Source organism: Raphanus sativus, chromosome 4 (genome assembly GCF_000801105.2).
Source record: "Raphanus sativus cultivar WK10039 chromosome 4, ASM80110v3, whole genome shotgun sequence".
In the NCBI taxonomy this organism is placed as follows: domain Eukaryota; kingdom Viridiplantae; phylum Streptophyta; class Magnoliopsida; order Brassicales; family Brassicaceae; genus Raphanus; species Raphanus sativus.
This window is the reverse complement of record NC_079514.1, coordinates 43,754,624-43,775,136: the sequence shown is the minus strand read 5'-3', so window position 1 is coordinate 43,775,136 and position 20,513 is coordinate 43,754,624. Positions and strand designations below refer to the sequence as shown.

Genomic DNA, 20,513 nt, shown 5'->3' with positions numbered 1-20,513 from the left:
ACAAACCAAAAACCTCGTACGAACGAAAATTACATATAATGAAAAGTCAACAAATTAAAACAAGCACCTCTATAAATCTAAGAAACATTATTTAAACATTTTTAAGAAACAATATTGTTTAAACTTCAAAAGAAAACTTATCAGTAACTGCGAATACGATAACATAAACAACAATATTGACTAAATACAAATATATATATTAATTAAGTATTTGAATTAATTATTCATGTGATATATAATTATTTTAGATACTCAATAATATACATATTAAAGATTGAGATTGAGTTTGGTACAATTTTTTTTGGAAATTTGTTTTTTGAGTTTTGTTGGATAACTATTTGGATGCAAAATGAGTTTGGGTAAAACCTATAATCTTAAATATCGTAAAAAAAAAAATATATTCGGTATTTATGTCAGATTTAGAATGGTTCAGATTTATTTTTATCGAATCAGGTTCCGCTCAATTTTTCAACCCAGCATTAGCAAGTACTCCCTCCGTTTCATATTATTTGTCGTTCTAAGTCTTTGCACACAGATTAAGAAAACATTTAATTTTACATATTTCCAAAATAAAAATACTATTACCAATACACATCGACCAATATAAAAATAGAATAGAGAATATTTTTAATAAATTTTGCATTGAAAACCGAAAACGACACTTATTTTGAAACAAAAATTTTGTTCTAAAACGACATATAATTTGAAACGGAGGGAGTATAAGTTAGAAAAATAAATCAAAAACAATTTTGAAAACAGGAAACAATACATTTAAAAAATATATATATATAAACCTTAGAGGAAGGGTGATGGTAGCACCGACACATGTGTATGCGTTGCAGGGGATAAGTACCCACACACGATTTTCTTGATCTTTGTTACTCGCCCTTTGCGAACGCTCTAAGCAAGGCTAGGGATAGATAGATATAGAGACAGAGAGAGAGAGAGAGAGAGAGAGAGAGAGATAGAGAAGAAATCCGTCTCTTGCCCCTAGATCTGACTTCGTTGAAGATCTCAGAACCTGGATCTGCGTCAGGTTTGCTCTTTCTGTTTCACCGAGATCTATCGTTGCATCGACTTTCTTTCTCCACGTTTGATTTGGTATTCTCCATTTAGCTTTGGATTGTTAGTTTGCGTTTTTTATGATCCGTTTGGATCTGATATTCCAATTCCAAACTCGAAGAACTGTTTCGATCATTTTAAGTCTGAATCTGCATCGTGTTTGCCTCAAACATTTGGATCCGATCTATTGAATGTGCATTTCATGAAACTGATTGCTAACATAAGATAAGAGAGGCTTTCTTTCTGTGTTTGATCCATCAACATTTGGATCTATCTATTGAATGTGTATTTGGATGGATCTATTCATGAAACTGGTTGCTTACGTGAGAGAGGCTTTTTTGTTTTGTTTCATACAGGAAGGAAAATGTACCGGGTTTTGGTTTTGCTGGTGTTTGTTGGTCAGCTTTGCAATGGGTTCTACTTGCCAGGGAGTTATATGCACACATATTCAAACGGAGACTCAATCTTGGCCAAAGTCAATTCCTTGACGTCTATAGAAACCGAGCTACCTTTCAGTTTCTATAGCCTTCCTTACTGCAAACCACTCGAGGGCATCAAGAAAAGTGCTGAGAATCTTGGGGAGCTTCTCATGGGGGATCAGATTGATAACTCTGCCTATAGGTTCCGGATGAACACCAACGAGTCTCTCTATCTCTGCACCACCAGTCCTCTGAACGAGCATGAGGTCAAGCTCCTGAAACAGAGAACCCGCGAGTTGTACCAAGTGAATATGATTCTCGACAACTTGCCTGCTTTGAGATTCGCCAAGCAAAATGGGGTTACCATCCAGTGGACTGGATACCCTGTTGGATATTCGCCACCCAACAGCAATGATGATTACATCATCAATCACCTCAAGTTTAAGGTCTTGGTCCATCAGTACGAAGGCAATGTCATGGAGGTCATTGGCACCGGTGAAGAAGGTATGGGTGTCATCTCTGAAGCTGATAAAAAGAAGGCCCTGGGCTATGAGATAGTTGGATTTGAGGTTGTTCCATGCAGTGTCAAGTATGATGCCGAAAAAATGACCAAACTCCACATGTATGACCCTGTTCCATCAGTTAACTGTCCCTTGGAGCTTGACAAAGCCCAGATCATAAAAGAACTTGAAAGGATAACCTTCACTTATGAAGTCGAATTTGTTAGAAGCGAGACAAGATGGCCATCAAGATGGGATGCCTATTTAAAAATGGAAGGTGCTCGTGTCCATTGGTTCTCTATACTGAACTCGCTTATGGTGATCGTCTTTCTCGCCGGTATAGTCTTTGTCATATTCCTGAGGACAGTGAGAAGAGATCTGACAAAGTACGAGGAACTGGACAAGGAAGCGCAGGCACAGATGAACGAAGAGCTCTCTGGATGGAAACTTGTTGTCGGAGATGTGTTCAGAGAACCAGAACTTTCAAAGCTTCTATGCATTATGGTGGGAGACGGTGTTCGGATTACAGGAATGGCTGTTGTCACTATTGTTTTCGCAGCACTAGGATTCATGTCGCCTGCATCGAGAGGAATGTTACTAACCGGGATGATTATTCTCTATCTTTTCTTGGGTATTGCTGCTGGGTACGCTGGTGTCCGGCTCTGGAGAACCGTCAAAGGAACTTCAGAAGGATGGAGATCACTATCCTGGTCCATCGCATGCTTCTTCCCGGGTATTGCTTTTGTTATACTAACAGTGTTGAACTTCCTTCTCTGGAGCAGCAACAGCACTGGCGCCATCCCAATATCACTCTACTTTGAGCTCTTGGCTCTATGGTTCTGCATCTCGGTTCCTCTCACCTTGTTTGGAGGATTCTTAGGCACGCGAGCAGAAGCAATTCAATTTCCAGTGAGAACCAACCAGATTCCTAGGGAGATCCCAGAACGTAAATACCCGTCATGGCTTCTCGTCCTTGGAGCAGGAACACTTCCTTTCGGAACTCTATTCATTGAACTCTTCTTCATATTCTCCAGCATATGGTTAGGCAGATTCTACTACGTATTTGGGTTCTTACTCATAGTACTGCTTCTTTTAGTAGTTGTGTGTGCAGAGGTATCAGTGGTGTTGACCTATATGCACCTCTGCGTGGAAGATTGGAGATGGTGGTGGAAAGCCTTCTTCGCATCTGGTTCAGTCGCCTTGTATGTCTTTGCTTACTCCATCAACTATTTGGTGTTCGATCTCCAAAGTCTGAGCGGACCGGTCTCGGCTATGCTTTACATTGGCTACTCTCTGCTTATGGCCATTGCAATAATGCTCTCTACAGGAACCATTGGCTTCCTTACTTCCTTTTACTTCGTCCACTATCTGTTTTCCTCTGTCAAAATCGATTGAAATTTGACGAGAAAATCTCAGCCGTTGAATGTTTGCTTTTTCTGAAGCAATTTTTTCAGGTGTTGTTATTTTCTTTTGTCAGTAATAGACTTGTTAGAGTCCTGTGTTTTTTCTCTCTCTGAATTTTCGGACTTATATTACCGTTATATGTTATTTTCGTTTTTTTTTTTCTGAACTTTGGGTAGAAATAAATGATTCCGTTTTTCTGCATTTTTGCTCTTATTTTTTTTAATCTCACTTCTTGTGTTTTTGGTTTCAATTTGTGTGTTTTTCCTATTTACCTTGTGCTTCTGGGAATGACTTGACAATCAGTGTGTGGCTTGCTGGAAACAAAAAGAAGAATTTGTGCGAAAAGAGAGTTTGCTGCTGCCATGTACCACTCGTGCTGTTTCAAACATGGTTCGAGAAGCCCATTTATCGAGGTCGGAGTCTCGCTGACCTATCTGTTTGATCCAAAAATGGTGTATTTGTTGGATTCATAACAATGAAGAATTCAAGAATTAGATTCTTAAATTCTTGAGGTTTAAGAAGAAATCAACAATGAAATCAAATGAGAAAAAGAATATAAAGAGATTTCATTGATTAAATGTTTATTACAAAGATGATTACAAGTGTAAAGTGAACCTTAAGATCTACAAATCTCTATGAAAGTGTGTTCTTAGTGTAAGAAGAGGAGAAGATCATTTCTAATAAGGAAGTAGTTCCTTATTTATAGAAGAAAGATGTCTAGGGTTTCCCAGTAATATGGGCCTTGTTCATTGTCTAATGGGTCTTGTTGGAGGGTGTCAATCCCATACCCAACAGTAAGTTCCCCAAGTTCGGAGAGAGATGAAACTGATCTCTGCAGATTTCACGAATAGGGTTTATGAGACAATGAACTCATCACACACTCATGTCGTAGACGAATTGTCATGAACAGATCGTTATAGCTAGGTTGTCATAAACGGAGTGTCATGGTTGGACTGTCTCGGACGAGCTGTCACAGACATACTTCGATTCCAATCGGACATCTTACTCGGGGATAGTTGCGTGAACGATCTGTGTGGACAGTGTTCTAAACTACCCGAGCGAGTCGCCATGGATGAAGTGTCTGTCGACTAACTACCAAGGACAAGTCACCACAGACACCGTCATGAACGTACCACCATGAACGAACCGTCACAATCAAATCGCCAAAACTGACTGTGAGAGAGCGATATGCACCGAGTAACGGCAAGGGAGAGAGCCGAGTGACTGCTAGAGAGCAAGCTGAGCCGTGTGACTGCTAGAGAGCAAGCTGTGCCGAGTAACGACGAGAGAGTGATCCGTGCCGAGTAACGGCGAGAGAGTGATCCGTGCCGAGTAACAGCGAGAGAGTGATCCGTGCCGAGTAACGGCGAGAGAGTGATCTGTGCCGAGTAACGGCGAGAGAGTGATCCGTGCCGAGTAACGGCGAGAGAGTGATCCGTGCCGAGTAACGGCGAGAGAGTGATCCGTGCCGAGTAACCTGATTAGTGTTGCTCTTACCAAACCCTAAACCCTAAACCCTAAACCCTAAAACCTAAACCCTGAACCCTGAACCCTAAACCCTATACCCTGAACCCTAAACCATATACCCCAGAACCCAGAACCCCGAAACCCAGACCCTAGAACCCCGAAACCCAGACCCTAGAACCCTATACCCTAGACCCAGAACCCAGAACCCCGAAACCCAGAACCCCGAAACCCGATACCCAGAACCCCGAAACCCGATACCCAGAACCCCGAAACCCAGACCCCAGAACCTAGAAAACCAGACCGGAGCCCCGAGACCCCGATACCCGAGACCCCGAGACCCGAGACCCGAGACCCCGAGACCCCGAGACCCCAGACCCGAGACCCCGACCCGAGACCCCAGACCCGAGACCCGAGACCCCAGACCCGAGACCTGAGACCCAGACCCGAGACCCCAGACCCGAGACCCCGACCCGAGACCCGAGACCCAGACCCGAGACCCGAGACCCCGGACCCCAGACCCGAGACCCAGACCCCGGACCCCAGACCCGAGACCCGAGACCCCGGACCCGAGACCCAGACCCCGGACCCCAGACCCGAGACTCCAGACCCGAGACCCCAGACCCGAGACCGAGACCCCAGACCCCAGACCCCAGACCCGAGACCCGAGACCCGAGACCCCAGACCCGAGACCCGAGACCCCAGCCCAAGACCCCAGACCCGAGACCCCAGCCCGAGACCCGAGACCCCAGACCCGAGACCCAAGACCCGAGACCCCAGACCCGAGATCCCAGACCCGAGACCCCAGACCCGAGACCCGAGACCCGAGACCCCAGACCCGAGACCCCAGACCCGAGACCCCAGACCCCAGACCCGAGACCCTCAACCCTAGACCCTAGACCCTCAACCCTAGACCCTCAACCCTCTAAATCCGAACCCAAACCCTAGGCTCGGAACCCTAAACCCTAGGCTCGGAAACTCTAACCCTACGCTTGGATACCTAACCCTAATTTCTTCTATAAACCTAATTTTGACAAAATAGAATTTCTACCAAAACTTTTTTAAAATGTTTTACTTGACAAATTTCACAAAAAAAATTCATAACTTTTTATTAAAGTAATGTATAATATTTATATTTTAAAGTCTTTTACAAAAATTATACTTCAAACAAAAAGGTTCGTACAAGAAAAGGTTTTGGATTGATTATATAGAAGGGAAAACTTTTTATTACCGACAGAAGTGGTAATATGTGATCATAAGTGTTAAAAATGTATTTCTCCTAAAAATGTTTGAAAGTTAAAGAAAAGTTATATTGAAAACAAATAAGCAAACAGAAATTAAATTAACAATGAAGAAAAAATGTATATCTAGAAAACATTTGATATATGAAAGAGCCTATGGTTTTTCGATAATACGAGTTGCGAGAAAGTAAATGAATAATATTCGTACATATAAAATGGGTAGCCCGCTGACTTGAAAAATAAGCGGACCTGAATAATATTATAAGTCATAATGATTCAATAATATGTGAATATATGTATTGGGTTAAGGCTAACTACTTGAAAGCTGGTGTTAGCTTGTATAATCAAGCCCAATTTATTAGCCTAAAATTTTCAAAAACTTATTGATATGTATATTGGGCTATCTGAGTGATTTTAAATTCTAAATAATAGTAAATCGTATAAGTAAGCCCATATAATAGACCTAATAATTTCAAATAGGGCCGATTCCATGGACTTCAAAATATAGATAATATTAACTATTAAATGCAAACAATACTTAAAAAAAAAAAATTACGCACCTGGGTTTGGGCCGATCGCATCGACATCAAATTATTAACATCCTCAGATAATAAGCCCAGACAAAATTTTCAATTCAGCGAAACACATAACTTGTCGTTGAGTTGGTGAACACAAACTAGGTACAGAACCTGAAAGAGAACAAAAAAAAAAGCAATGATCTGTATTTTGAAATTCAATTTGAGTCTAGGGAAGAACAGGTCACTAGAAACACAATGAACAAGCTTTAATTAACAACATACAAAGAAAACCAAGAGCGGGAATAAGCCATCAATCGACATTATTTTCTCCCAAGATTAAATTAAAGACTTTGCATCCCAGAAGAAAGCCAAGAACTAATATAAACAAGAGAGAAAAACCTTTTATTCAGCACACCTAATGGATAATCGAAGACTGAGATGACCAACACAAACCAGGAACAGATGAAGACCCACCCTAAGCCTAACAAGGCAAAATCAATCCATGAAAAAAAAATCAGGCTAAGAACAATCGCACACTAAAACTATAATCGAAGAGACACAAACGTCGAGCAAGAGAAGGTGACCAAAAGCCATACACTAACCTCGATATGAACATGCTAAATCTCGATGGAACCAGCAGCAACCCGATCTTCAATCACGGACCAGAGCTACTATCATCACTGAATCTTCGCCTACAAAAGTGACCATCCCGAACCTGATCTGCGAAAGAGTACAAACATGAACCAAATCCACACCGACAGGGCATAACTATACATAAAAACTAAAAACAAAAAGATGATTCAACGGTGGTGTCGTAACCCACCGTCGGAATCAACAAACAACGATCTCCGGCAGTTTTATCTTTCGAACCCTAGAAACAGAGAGAAGCGAGAGCGATTAGAACCGCAATTTCGTAAAACAAGAAACGACTTACACGGCGGGTTTGAATGACGATAGGTTAAAAGCAACCTCTACAATTGTTCATGCTCTTATCTTGCGTCACAAACAATTCCCATTCAGTTTCTCTCTCCTATTTCTCGGTGATTCCTTAAGAATTGAACATATGTAATCAAGAAACACACAACTGCAACAGAAACAAAAACCCAACAAATTATTAAAGGCGATTCGTAAAACAAGAAACGAGTTACACGGATTTGAATGACGACAGGTTAATAGTAATCTTTACGAGTGTTCATGCTCTTGGGTGTTGATCTTTAAACCATCTGCAGGAAACCTGTTTCACAGAACCAAAAAAAAAGGAAACCCATCACGATCTGTTCTTAGATTCATAACGCAAATCGCACCGAGAATCGGGTATTCACGAAACACACAAATAAAAGTCGCTGACTTTTTCCGGCATGTTTGTTCTCCTATACATTATCACTCTCCTACAGTTTCTTGCTTTTTCTCTTCATAAAGAGTCTGAGAGGATTGAGAGATTATGATGACGAAGCAAGAGATCGTTTCTTGTGAAGAGGCTACGTCCGGATCAAAATTACAACGGTCATCATTGCACAGGTGGTTCAATGGGCCGAGCCCGACAATTTCTAATTCTAGGTGGTTTAATGAACTGAATCTAACAACTCCAATACGAAACAAAGATAATCAACTTCCATTCGTTGTGTAATGGGCTCAGCCCAGCGACTTTTTTTCCAAAAACATATACATCAATTAACTTAAGTTGTGAAATGGGCTTAGTCTAACGCTTTCTATTTCTAAATATAGACTGCTAACTTCTATATGTTGTTCAATGGGCTGAGCCCAACAGTTTTAAATTCTAAACAAAAATGTTTGTCTAAAGGCAGACCTAAGTTCATAAAGCTCAAATAGTTTCCTTTCCTCTAGTTTTTGAAATTGATTCATGTCCCAAATCATCTGAAGTACCTGATTTTTTCTTCCTTGAAGATCTTATTCTTGATTTATCATAAACTATCTTCCATGGTTCATGAACATCGTTCTAATTTTTAAAAAATTGTTTTAGTAAAACTTTTATATACTACTTACGTTATTGGACTAATGATTATGAAATTTTTATTCTTTAGAAAAACGGTCAAACTTCTTTGACCACTATAATTTGTTAGTATATGGTGCATCTATGGATTAAAATAATATTGTCATTTTTTTGAATTTTTCTCAAAATATATGGGTGTTACCCTATAAAAATATTGAGTTTTTGGTTAAATGCCCTATATATTGAAGTTTATACTTATTAGTGTTGTTTAAAAATTTCTAACCATTTTCTACATTTTTATTAATGTATGATAAATTTTCTTTCATGGTACATGGCATCGTTCTAATATTTTTAACAACTAAGTTAGGAAAACTTTATATACTACCTAAACCAGTTGACCCAACACTACGAAATCTATGTACTTTAAGAAACCGAGATAACAAAGGTTTTGAACTTCTTTGACAATTATCCTAGGTCAATTACAATGCATATATGCCTTAAAATAATTTTCATATTTTAAAATTTTTCAGAAAATATGTGGATTAATTTCTACGAAATTTTTGGTTAAATTCTTTATTTTTTGAGGCTTATAATTATTGGTGTTGTTTAAAAATTTCTAACCACTTTATACATTTATAATAATGTATGTATGGTAAACTGTATTTCATGGTACATTGAGAATCATTCTAATTTTTTAACAAAATTAAGTTAATTAAACTTTATATATTGCCTAAATATGTAGACATACCACTATGAAATCTCTATTTTTGAGAAAAACGGAAACAACAAAGATTTCAAACTTCTTTAACCATCATCCTATGTTAGTAGATACTTACCTCACATGAGTGGATATTCACAGAGATTTTGAAATTATTTAGGCATGTGGTGTATGATAGATACAAGGGCTTTTATCACAACTAACCTAAGAATTCAAGTCAATTGCAAAACCAACCCCTTTTTTTTCTCATTACTATTCATCAATGAATTTTCCAAACCATCTTTATGTTTTCGAAATATTTACAAAACTGCCATTATTTTTTTTTTTTTAATAAAATCGAAAATGAGTAAAAACCAATTACACCCTAATCATCTTTTCTTATTTACAACAATGTCATCATCTTCAATTTTGCAACCACCATTGAACCACCATCTTTGAGCTCATAAAAGCTCAATAACTCAATTTTAACCACTTTTCTCTTCTCTAACTCAACAAATCTTTCATTTCCTCTACATTTCTATCTAAAAAACTCTCACAACTTTCATTTTCATCTCACAAATTTCACATTTTCGAGTTTCTTCATTAGTAAATCGTCAAAGATGCTTCCTTTTGCTCAGTTTATGAGTTTGGACGGTTGAAAGGGTCGGAATCGAGGTTCACACCGGAAAAAGGTAACTGTTTACATGGTTTTCACCACTTTTTCAGTCTGTGTCGCGATGGTAGACTGCTTTATATGTCTACACCAATGTGTAGACGTACGATTCCGTCTATTTGTCAACGAACAAGTCAGTTTCGCAATTGACCTTTTTAACTTTTTTTTTGAACGCAGACTTCCCCAGCAGTCTACATCCTTACCTTTGACTACAAAAACAAAAATCTACGTAGACCTACCAAGACGGCTACGTAAAAGAGGTTGGTTTTACATTTGACCGAACTTTTGACTTTCTTAAGTAGACTTCAACGGAAGTCTACGAAATGTAGTCTGCCAATGAAGTCTACTTAAGGTCTGTTTTGCATTTGACCAAAACATTGACTTCGTTGAATAGGTTAGTTTTGTATTTGACTAAAATGTTTTTAAATAAAATAAATATTTTTTAAATTGTAGACTTCCAATGCAGTCTACGCATTTTTCACAAAAAAATATAGACTGTTCGTGAAGTCTACATATTTATTTTGGTCAAATGCAAAACCAACCCATGGGTTTTGAAGTTAGACCTTATGCGAAGTCTACGAATCTGTAGACTACATATGAAATCTACATTCAAAAGTCAAACAATGGTCAATTGCAAAACCAACCTATGGGTTTTGAAGTTAGACCTTATTCGAAGTCTACGAAACATGTAGACTACATATGAAATCTACCTTCGAAAGTCAAAACTTGGGTGAATTCTGGTCAATAATAAAAACTAACCTTTTTAATGTGGTAGACTAAAACGGAAGTCTAAATGTATAAAGTCAAAACTTGGATGAGTTTCTGGTCAAATAAAAAAAGTAACCCGTAAAATTTTCAATTGCAAAAACTAACCCAAAAAGTAGACTGACACGGACGTCTACACTGTCGTAGACTGACACGAACGTCTACACTGTCGTAGACTGATTGAAAAGTCTACGTAGGAAAATAAATTAAAACTGAATTTATGTAATATTCATAAAGTTTATTCTAGATTTTTTTGTTTGAAAGTGTATGTTAGTTAATCCTAATAGGTTGGAGTAATTTTGAAAAGAAAAACTGTTGTAGTTATGAAATTATAATACTTTTGGTTTGAGCAGATAGTTTGCTAATAAGTGTAGACGTCTTTGTAAGTCTACATCTATAGATTTTTTTTTAACATAGAATGGTTCAGTTACTTATTGTATATAGAGAATGAGTGGTGAAAAATTCTTTTGTAGCAGTTTGTGATATAGTCGTTGAGTTAAGGTATTCCTTACCAAACCTATGTTACATAGACAAGTATATGTTGAATTTGTGGCATGCTGAAATTGTGTATCTTTAAGTCAATTTTATGTACACATATATAAATCCAGCCAACCTCAATTTTTCTTCGTAGACATTCTCCCTGAGATTACCAATAAAAAGAGTGAATGGTGTGTGATACTTTACAATAAACGTCACGAGTAATAGAGAAGTGTGATACTTTACGTTGAAACAGTGCAAGTCATACACCAATCTGTTCATAGTATAACAAGCAGAGAACAATTTTATTTTGATTCATAATGATCTGGCTGTGAAAATATACCACAACAGTCCAACCACATAAATAAACTATCCTAATGAAAAAAAAGGTTACAATAGGACACTTCTTGAAGGGACAGAAGTATATAGAAAAAAAAAAGAATCAAGAATGGTCGGTCTTCTTGTTTTAGACAGAGACAACAGGGAAAGAAGGTCAAAATGACTTCTGAGTTATCTCAGTCATGTTGCTTATTCTCAGAGACAAATGCAAGGTCGGAGATCTTTTAATAGTCATCCACAAAGTGAACATCAAGCCCTTCTTTCACATCCTCCGAAAGCTCTTCAAAGTCTCTCATGTTTGCTTCCGGAAATATGATAGTCTCTCACCCTGCCTGAAAATTGTTCATGTTAGATGTGGGCTTGAGGGAATAGATTGAGAGCCTTGAAGCAAAACTCACCTTCTTGTAAATCTTCTCGATTTATTTCTGGAGATTCCTAACTCCTGCTTCTCTGCAGTAATTTTCTATCAATGAAAGAAGATCTGCATCACTCACCTCAACCTGCAAGTAATACACAATGTTCTGAGAAATGCAGTTTGACTCTAGCGTAAATAACAACTTGTTTATAAATTAATGATTTATAACAACTGGCAAAATGCATAAGCATGTTAGACAACTTTTCACGAAATTGATTAAACAAAGTAATGATTTATAAATTACCAGATTTTTTTCTGCTCTGAGATGATGAAATCTTTCTCCTTCATGGACAGAGGTCATTGAAAATGGAAGTTGTATCTGAATATGATCACCTGCAAATATTACAAGCATCAAGTTAACAAGAATGAGATGGAAATACATTTTCAGAGAAATGATATCACAAACGAGAAGAGGAAGATAAAAAGAGTGTAGCAAAAAACTAGACTAGATGCACATACAAAAGACTAGACTAGACTATACAGAAAACGTCTTGAAAACTAAAACGCACATGAGACTTGAAGCTAACATCTTAACATTATAACTCCATATCAAAATTTCAAAAGATAAACCACTAAATGACTGGAACCCACGACTCTGATTACGGAAAAGACTAATTGCAGATCATAAAAAATGAGAAATGAGACCACACGCGTTAATACATAAACCATAATACGTTAATACTTCACAAAAAGTACATGTTGATATGTCTGTCAGAGATTACTACAAGAGTCTTCTTTCACCAACCTGCTTTGCTACCAATGTACCTTAAATAAGAGAATGAAACAGAAGAAAAAAGCATTGCTCTAACTTGAAGCTAACATCTTAACTAGTGAGATAAGCTAAGCTAAGAAGCAGCAGATAAATTCAAATCACACAGTTCAATTTGAAGCAAGAACTGAACTAAACATTTTCCTTTTACAGAGCTGATTCATTATTACCACTAAAACCCATCACAACATAAGCTAAGCTAAGCTAAGCAAACAAGAGAACAATCAAACTCATCACGAGATCTCTTGCTTAAGATTCACAAGCAATGAGATTCTATCACACCCATCAATGAACAACATCAGTAAACTAGCAAACCAAGCAAACTTGAGAGAGAGAGGCAGAGAGATATACTTGAGAGAGAGGCGGAGAGTGAACTGCGGTGAGAGAAAGAGACGCGAAGAGGAGACGCGGTGGAGAGAGGCGGAGAGGAGACGCGGCGGAGAGAAGATCTGCAGCAACGACAACATGACTCTGACAACAACTTCGACACCCGACATGAAACAGAATAAATCGAAGATCACTACCTTACCAGAGGGAAGATATAGCAACAGCAGCGAGACAGCAACCAGTGTAAGCGGCTGAGACGGGTTGACTTCACCGGAATCGCTCAAGAGATTGAGAGAGAGTAACGGCCGCTAGGGTTTGTCTTCTTTTTTATTACCAAATGAAGACTAAAATTGCATTTATATGTCGGGAAACTTATCCGGTTAGGTTAAAAAAATTCTGGTTTTATATTGGTTAGATTAAAAAATGTTATATGTCGTATAACTTTTCTGGTTTGGTTAAAAAAATTTGATTTAATTTTGGTTAGGCTAATTTATTCTGGTTAATTTTGGGTCAAGTTAAGTTGTTTCCGGTTAGGGAGACTTCGAAAGAAGTCTACAACCATTTTTTTCTTCTTTATTATTTTAATAATATTGGTTAAATCAGTCTAGTAAAAAAATGTTAATTAGGTTAAAATATTTTGGTTAAATCCGGTTAAGTAAAATCGCGTAGACTTCTTCGTATGTCTACAATAATTTTTTTTTCTTTTTTCTCTTTATTTTTAACAAAATTTAATATATGATTTACCAAATTTTTTAATAATTTTAAATATTCATAATATATAATTTTAAAATTTTATTTATAAATTGGAACATTTAATTTAAAATGAAAGATATACACGAATAAAATAGACTGTCAAAGACGTCTACAGATTTATAGACTTTATTGTAGGTCTACGAAACCCTAAACCACAAATCTCAAACCCTAAATAGTTTGCTTGATACTCAAAAAGTCTCATTTACTGTATCAAATATCAAAATTACACAAAATATAAACTACTAAACATTAATAAACAGATTTAAGTCAATAAAACCAAAAAAAAAATCAAAATCTAAAGTCTAATTCTAAAAATCTACCACTAAAAGACCTATCATGTTATAACCTTTTGTTTCTAAACTATGAACATTGTTTATATCATGGATACCTATTTAGTATATATTCTTTAAAATTGTTCAGTTATATAAAATTTTAATATATTTACTTCATACTATCCATTATATTGATGATTAGTTAAAATCTATCACAATAATTATTTTTAAACAATTTTAAAACAAAATATTAGATAAAATTTTGGTGTAGACTACACATCAAGTCTACAGATTAGATTTCGCTGGAGGTCTAAAAGTATGTAGACTTCCTTCTTTTACATGTAGACTTCCAAAAGGAAAGAAACGTAAATACCACTCCGTTTTTTTGTTTGTTCATAAGGACTAAATAGTATTTTCATCTTACATTTAGGTTGGTTCTGCATTTGACTGAAATTAGGGTATACTAATGCATTTGACTTCAATATTTAAGTTGTTTTTAGCAATTCTCCCTAGATGCAATCTCTTTAGGGAGGAACTGTGAGAATGGGATAAATAATGTTTCTTTTTTGGCCCTTTTCTGCTCTTCTCTCGCTGTCCCTTCTCCCATCAGTCATAACTTCAACCAAAATTCATTAGTTTAGTATGCTCTTCGATTGTTCTGCTTCTTGGGGACTAAACGTACCAACAATCCGTGTGCTGTGTAACAGTGCACAAGAATCCCATGATCACCTATTCTTCTAATGCCAATATGCTTCCTCTGTCTGGGCTGCTTTTTGTATTGGACGGTTTCTTTCAGCTCCACCAGCATCACCGCTCGGGTGTATAGGTGTACTGCGTCAACAGCAATTCACTACTGCTCCTAGAGCTGTTCCTATCCTCAAACTCTTACTGCAGATTGTCATCTATTGCATGTGGCGTGAGAGGAATGCTCGCATATTCACCGCCGTCTCCACCACCGCGCCGGCGTTGGCTTCCAAGATTGATCGCATGATTAGAGACCGGCTGCTCTCTATCCCATCACCATCTCCTTCCCACGCCTCTCTTCTGCAGCTTTTTTTATCTTTCTTTTGTAATGAACCTTGGCTCTCCCTTTCTTCTCTTTCTCTTAGCTTTGTTTTAATAAGTGGGTTTCCACATCTTGTATTTGAAAAACAGAAAAGTTGGTATAAATCTTAACATTTGCACCCAAAAAAAAACTCTTTATTGTATACTTAACTGACGTATAGATTTTTAGTGCATGCCGACGGTATACACGAATATACATTGCAAAGTTGTTATAATCTGGTTTTAAAGGAATTCATTTAGAATTCGCTAGACGCTCAGTATGTCTTTGATTCAAAAATCATGTTTTAAAATGATATAGAATAATAATGATTGTGCTCCTAGTGAAATTCTAACCTCTTTGTTGTAGTTATCTTCGACCTGTCAATTGCTGAATAGTTTGGTACTGGTACATGGAAATACCATCAAGGAACAAATTTTAACTCAGCTGTGAAGTTTAGACTATGGCTTGTAACTTTTAGCAGAATCTCGATATGATCCTCTCAAATAGGGCTATTATAAATTTTCACTCTACAAGTTCTCAAGGAAAGTAAACCCACTTTTCTAGTTCCAGAATCAAGTGGAACTAGACCAAATTCTTGGTCAGCAAAGATAGCAACAATCGTTACGGCACGATGGTTACACCCCTGTCCATCGAGGTATGTATTCTTTACGTATCAAAATCTTCTAAATTGTACTTGTGATCCCGCTCTCTTAATCGCGCTTTGTCTCGCACTTTCGGTGTGTGTGGACTGAAGAGAGGAGACTTTCCACCAGGTCCCGTCTAGTTTCCTAGATGGGCTTATGTCTAGTTTAGCTGTTGCAATTTTAATAAGTTACAGACTCCAAAGATGGTGTTTCGAATCTTCGCGCTAAGAGGCCTCAATATTTGTTTTTGTTATTGACGGATAAAAGGATAGTGCAACGTATACTTTGAGATGAAATAGCGAGTAGATCATAACTGTAACAATGAATAGATATGAAACCACCAATACGTACATATATAAAGGTAACAATTTTGAGTACGGAGACGAGCCGTATAGCTTACGAATTCAACAAAGTGAGAAGAGTGGAGAGAAAGAAAAGGAAGGGAAGAAAAGGAGAGGTGGAATATTGCGCGAGGCTGGTTGGTTGCAAGGGCTGAACCACCGGCCGAATTCCTGGTGTGGCTGTGGGGCCCATCGGTCCATTCGAGGGAGCATCCGGTGCCAGCTCAGGAGCTGTCGCCGCTGCCTTAGATGCTAATCAAAGTTGTCCAAAATCAAACGTTGACTCAAAATGCATAATACAACGTGATCGTGGTTTAATAATTTAATTAATTACTCACATCCGGGGCTAAAAGCAGACATAGGCGGTGGTGGAGCTAGCAAAAATGGCACTGGACCTGCCCAACACATTAGTTAAATAAATAATGGCTGAGATCAATTGACATTTAAATAATCATGAGCGGTTTTCATTTTTTTTTTTTTTAAAAGACACCTGGCGCTGGCAGAGGAGTCCCCGCCGCTGCAAATTAAGCAAAATAAGCCATTAATAATCATTGGGGTTAATAAATTAATAAATAATTAGAGTAAAGCTAAAACCTTGACACTGAACAGGTACACCGCTCATTTTGCATGCACGAGGGAGAGCAAGCGAGAGAGTCCGATTGATGAAGCCAGTAGGCAGCGGCACATTTGCGGTGAGGATGAGGCAAGCGCAGTTCATGCTGGTACTGGTCAACGACTTTAAAGAGTCACAGCAGCCGACAGTGGGAGTGAGGGAGCCGCCGCTGCTCCCGGTTATGAAGTTGAGACATGGAGTAAAGGTAGAGATCATGGAGGAGGTGCACGGCGTGCTAATTATCTGCTGACCTTTCCCTCCCAACATTAAGCTTGACATCATCACTATTATCAATGTTATGCCTTCCATTTTTTTGCTTGGTTAATTCTCAGGTGAAGATCGCTTATAATCCTATATATATACAAATTCAAGTGGGTGCATTGGAGTTCAACAACTTCCAGCTAATCTATAACCATCTCTCTAAATCTCACTATCAACACACAATTTCCTTTCTTTCTTTTTCTTGAAACACACACACAATTTCCTTGAAACAGAAAAATATTAATTAACCAAGAGCTAGTAGGTGAGTTTGGTATGCTCCTATTACTTTTGTTACTTAGGTATTAGCAAATCTTTAGTTCCAGCTAATCTATAACCATCTCTCTAAATCTCACTATCAACACACGGTTTCCTTTCTTTATTTTTCTTGAAACACGCACACAATTTCCTCTAAACAGAAAAATATTAATTAACCAAGAGCTAGTAGGTGAGTTTGGTTTGCTCCTATTAGTTTTGTTACTTAGGTATTAGCAAATCTTTAATCCCGATCATAATATTGGTTCTTAGGTATATCTAGAATATGGTGGTTATGAAAAAACGTAAACAATGTAAAGTAGGTCATCCGATAATACCAGTCTCTTTGACATTTTCTGACCCACTCGCCCTATAACTATAAACCAAAGCGAAGAGCAATAATAACTCAATTATGGGGTATGCAAGTATCTACGCGATCACATTTGTAGCCGTCGTGGGGGCTCTACTGCTCGTATCAAAAGCACAGCCTAGCGGGTCATGCGTGAGCACACTGACCACCCTTTCTCCGTGCCTCAGCTATATCACCGGAAACTCAACAACTCCCTCACAGACTTGCTGCTCTCAGCTCGACTCTGTCATCAAATCTTCGCCGCAGTGCATCTGCTCTGCCGTCAACAGTCCGATCCCTAACATCGGCCTTAACATTAACCGCACACAGGCCTTGCAGCTCCCAAACGCCTGCACCATTCAGGCGCCTCCTCTCTCACAATGCAACGGTAGCCTAAGTAATAAACCCTTATATATCTATATTAAGATATATATATATATATATATAGTGTCACTCACAAAAGTGTTTTTATGATTTAGTGGCCACTGGGCCGACAACGCCTCCTCGAGCTCTCTCACCGGTGGAGTCACCGGCGGGCAAGAACCCTAGTGTGGCACTAAATCCAACTTCATCACCAGGTGCTCGTTCAGGTACCGTACAAACTTATTTAATAACCAAGAATATATAATATACTCGCTTAACGGGACTTGCTGATCCATGTGCAGAAGCCGGAGGTAGTTCCAAGACCATTCCTTCCACTGGGGCTGGTTCATCCTCCGGGAGCGTCGACCGTGTACCACCCCATTTGCTTATATATGCTATATTTGTAGTTTGGACCTCCTCTCTTCTTAATCAATTCTGAGAGTTATGTATTTGAGAATTTGATATTTTCACATTTACAATTTTATTCGGTTGCATGGTGTACCAGATTTACATGGGAATTGTGTATTCTATTTTACTACTTTAAAAGAAGAAAGTATTTATCTAACCTTGTCGTTTGTGCTAATGAGTTTGCTTCATGGAAATCAAAGCGATTGGCTGATGACGTGAAGAACGTAAGAGGAGGCAGCTTTCTTTCTTTATATTGCAATATCTCACCTCTAAATATAAAAAAAAATTAACAACCATACTCTTTGGAAAATTTTCAATAAAACCCACTAGAATTGAGTCTTAGCCTTTGTAGGGGGTCCTTCTTGTAGGCCTAAGTTAGGACTTTGCCCGATTAGCTGGACGGATTTGATAAGCACAGGAGGTTCCTTGCCGGAGACAAAAATCAGACCCTTGGCCGGGAATATATATGGTCATGGCGTAAACTCCTGTTGGTTCATCCCACCACAAATTATTAGGTCGATAACTGGAAACAAAACAGTACCTTTAACTTGTCGCAACGCTTCTTTCAGTTCTTCACTATGCAAGCAAAGTCTTGGAGAACCATTTACAGTATGCGAATCTGCAGATACGAACATCATCTCTTTGTGATTTGTATCCAAATTAAACCGAAAACAATTACATAATCTTCCCGTAGTGGAAAGTCCAAATCCGCCATTATTGCTTTCTCAATATGTGAACGAGACAAAAAATGGGAGGTTACTTTTTGAGTTTTGATTACCAAGATTCAAGTTTGTAATCTTCAACTAATGAAGAAAAAAAGATAACAAATAACTCACATTTGATTGGTATCTGTTTCTGCAAGGTGGCATATCAATAAAACTATGGAAACCCTAGATATCATCATACTATATTATTATAGGATATATCATTGGCTTTCTTCTCCGTTGGAGTTCTTAAGGTGCTTTTTCAATGGCAAACACAACTCAACCTGCCCGAGTACTCTCTCTCTCTCTCTCTCGATCCAGGTTTTTTGCATCTACTTTCTTTTAAGAGTTTGCTAGCTGACGAGTTTTTCCGTGTGATAACTGCAGAGTTGCGTTCTGAGAGTTGGAATCAAGTGCTGCAAAGGTTGCCAGACAAATGCAAAGAGAAAGTTACTCGGTGTTTCTGGTGATGAGATCTTGTCATTGAAAATATGTTTTTTTTTAAAATAAAAAAAACTAATATATTGTTTTGGAATGGAAAACAGGGGTGACTGCAATTGAGTATAACGCAGAACAAGGGCTCCTAACAGTCTCAGGTGACCCCAACCCAGCTAAGTTGCTTCAAAAGCTTGCCAAATGGGACAAAAACGCAGAGCTTGTATCTCTTCCTGGAGAAGTCTCTGCCCCCGCTCCTCCTATAACCCCGCAACTGAACCAGACCAAGAGGATGGAGAAGAGGCCAACAAAGTGTTTTCTTCTGAGGTGTTTCAGGAATCCAAGGACTAAGGAAAAGGTTGAGCCTTATCGAGCAGCAGGGGATGAAAACGGCAGCCCAACGCCCTTCATCAACACTGTTACGCCTCCAATGGTCTATCCTCCTCCTCAAGCAGTATCTGGCTTCGCAACACCCATACCATACCCTCCTCCATGTTTTGGGGCAAGCCAACCACCATCATACACATACACTTCTGGTATGTTCCAGTCACCTCCACCACGTTCCCCACCAACTTTCCAGCTAAGAAAGACACAATTTCCACAGATGGTCAACTACCCGCACCACTGAGCTCGAATAACAGACGCATGCCTGCTTCTTTTCTCTTTGGCTAAGTGATACAACACGTTAGAGATCCGAAGAAATTCTATAATTTACAGCTTTTGAATAACAACACAAAAGTATCCAGAATATTTGTCCATGCCTATTTTTGGTTATGAATGCCTAATAAGAGAATTATATTGAACAACATCAACAACAAGAAGGCTTGCAATTATGTAGGTTCCTTCTGTGGTAGGCCGCAAGAATCAGTGATTAGATAGTTATCAAGCTAATAATAATACGTGAATATGTGAGTAATTAAATATACATCTAGAAATCCAAGATAAAATATATATACATTTCCTATTGAAAACATGAGGATTAATATAGTTTTTTTTCTTGATAAATTGATGAATAATTACTTAACGTGGTGGAATATATTAGTAAACCATTG

General features: G+C 38.1%; 4 protein-coding genes and 1 long non-coding RNA gene across 7 annotated transcripts; 3 read left to right on the top strand and 2 right to left on the bottom strand.

Annotated features, from left to right (window-relative positions):
* The first annotated feature begins 827 nt into the window (after positions 1–827).
* LOC108854554 (transmembrane 9 superfamily member 12) lies at positions 828–3,586 on the top strand. Of its 2 annotated transcripts, none has more exons than XM_018628149.2 (2): positions 828–1,101; positions 1,419–3,586. In XM_018628149.2, the coding sequence occupies exon 2, from the start codon at positions 1,427–1,429 to the stop codon at positions 3,374–3,376; it is 1,950 nt and encodes a 649-aa protein (XP_018483651.1). In that variant the 5' UTR covers positions 828–1,101; positions 1,419–1,426; the 3' UTR covers positions 3,377–3,586. The 2 variants fall into 2 exon arrangements, with proteins under 2 accessions (XP_018483651.1, XP_018483650.1); XM_018628148.2 differs by having other exon boundaries at positions 829–1,036.
* A 7,878-nt stretch (positions 3,587–11,464) lies between these two features.
* LOC130510792 (uncharacterized) lies at positions 11,465–13,368 on the bottom strand. 2 transcript variants are annotated; one of them, XR_008944564.1, is made up of 5 exons: positions 13,219–13,368; positions 13,046–13,143; positions 12,170–12,258; positions 11,909–12,010; positions 11,465–11,842 (listed from the first exon to the last, which is right to left on the bottom strand). It is a non-coding gene; the product is annotated as an uncharacterized LOC130510792 (long non-coding RNA). The 2 variants fall into 2 exon arrangements; XR_008944565.1 differs by having other exon boundaries at positions 13,224–13,368.
* Positions 13,369–16,004: 2,636 nt separating this feature from the next.
* On the bottom strand, positions 16,005–17,036 carry LOC130511499 (non-specific lipid transfer protein GPI-anchored 16-like). Its single transcript, XM_057008552.1, has 4 exons — positions 16,671–17,036; positions 16,567–16,593; positions 16,415–16,471; positions 16,005–16,328 (listed from the first exon to the last, which is right to left on the bottom strand). Exons 1-4 carry the CDS (start codon positions 16,996–16,998, stop codon positions 16,132–16,134), a joined length of 609 nt encoding a protein of 202 aa, XP_056864532.1. The 5' UTR covers positions 16,999–17,036; the 3' UTR covers positions 16,005–16,131.
* Positions 17,037–17,594: 558 nt separating this feature from the next.
* On the top strand, positions 17,595–18,479 carry LOC130511528 (non-specific lipid transfer protein GPI-anchored 15-like). The gene is made up of 3 exons (XM_057008610.1): positions 17,595–17,939; positions 18,031–18,141; positions 18,217–18,479. The coding sequence occupies exons 1-3, from the start codon at positions 17,615–17,617 to the stop codon at positions 18,351–18,353; spliced, it is 573 nt and encodes a 190-aa protein (XP_056864590.1). The 5' UTR covers positions 17,595–17,614; the 3' UTR covers positions 18,354–18,479.
* An 812-nt stretch (positions 18,480–19,291) lies between these two features.
* On the top strand, positions 19,292–20,377 carry LOC108851105 (heavy metal-associated isoprenylated plant protein 42). Its single transcript, XM_018624525.2, has 3 exons — positions 19,292–19,318; positions 19,414–19,492; positions 19,572–20,377. The coding sequence occupies exons 1-3, from the start codon at positions 19,292–19,294 to the stop codon at positions 20,087–20,089; spliced, it is 624 nt and encodes a 207-aa protein (XP_018480027.1). The 3' UTR covers positions 20,090–20,377.
* The last annotated feature ends 136 nt before the right edge of the window (positions 20,378–20,513 follow it).

Coding starts and splice junctions, on each gene's coding strand:
- LOC108854554 (XM_018628149.2), top strand. CDS start 1,427: ATGTACCGGGTTTTGGTTTTGCTGGTGTTTGTTGGTCAGCTTTGCAAT.
- LOC130511499 (XM_057008552.1), bottom strand. CDS start 16,998: ATGGAAGGCATAACATTGATAATAGTGATGATGTCAAGCTTAATGTTG. Junction 16,594..16,670: donor TGTACCTGTTCAGTGTCAAG/GTTTTAGCTTTA, acceptor CTTAATTTGCAG/CGGCGGGGACTCCTCTGCCA. Junction 16,329..16,414: donor GTCTGCTTTTAGCCCCGGAT/GTGAGTAATTAA, acceptor AACTTTGATTAG/CATCTAAGGCAGCGGCGACA.
- LOC130511528 (XM_057008610.1), top strand. CDS start 17,615: ATGGGGTATGCAAGTATCTACGCGATCACATTTGTAGCCGTCGTGGGG. Junction 17,940..18,030: donor TCCTCTCTCACAATGCAACG/GTAGCCTAAGTA, acceptor TTTATGATTTAG/TGGCCACTGGGCCGACAACG. Junction 18,142..18,216: donor ATCACCAGGTGCTCGTTCAG/GTACCGTACAAA, acceptor ATCCATGTGCAG/AAGCCGGAGGTAGTTCCAAG.
- LOC108851105 (XM_018624525.2), top strand. CDS start 19,292: ATGGCAAACACAACTCAACCTGCCCGA. Junction 19,319..19,413: donor ACACAACTCAACCTGCCCGA/GTACTCTCTCTC, acceptor TGATAACTGCAG/AGTTGCGTTCTGAGAGTTGG. Junction 19,493..19,571: donor AAAGTTACTCGGTGTTTCTG/GTGATGAGATCT, acceptor AATGGAAAACAG/GGGTGACTGCAATTGAGTAT.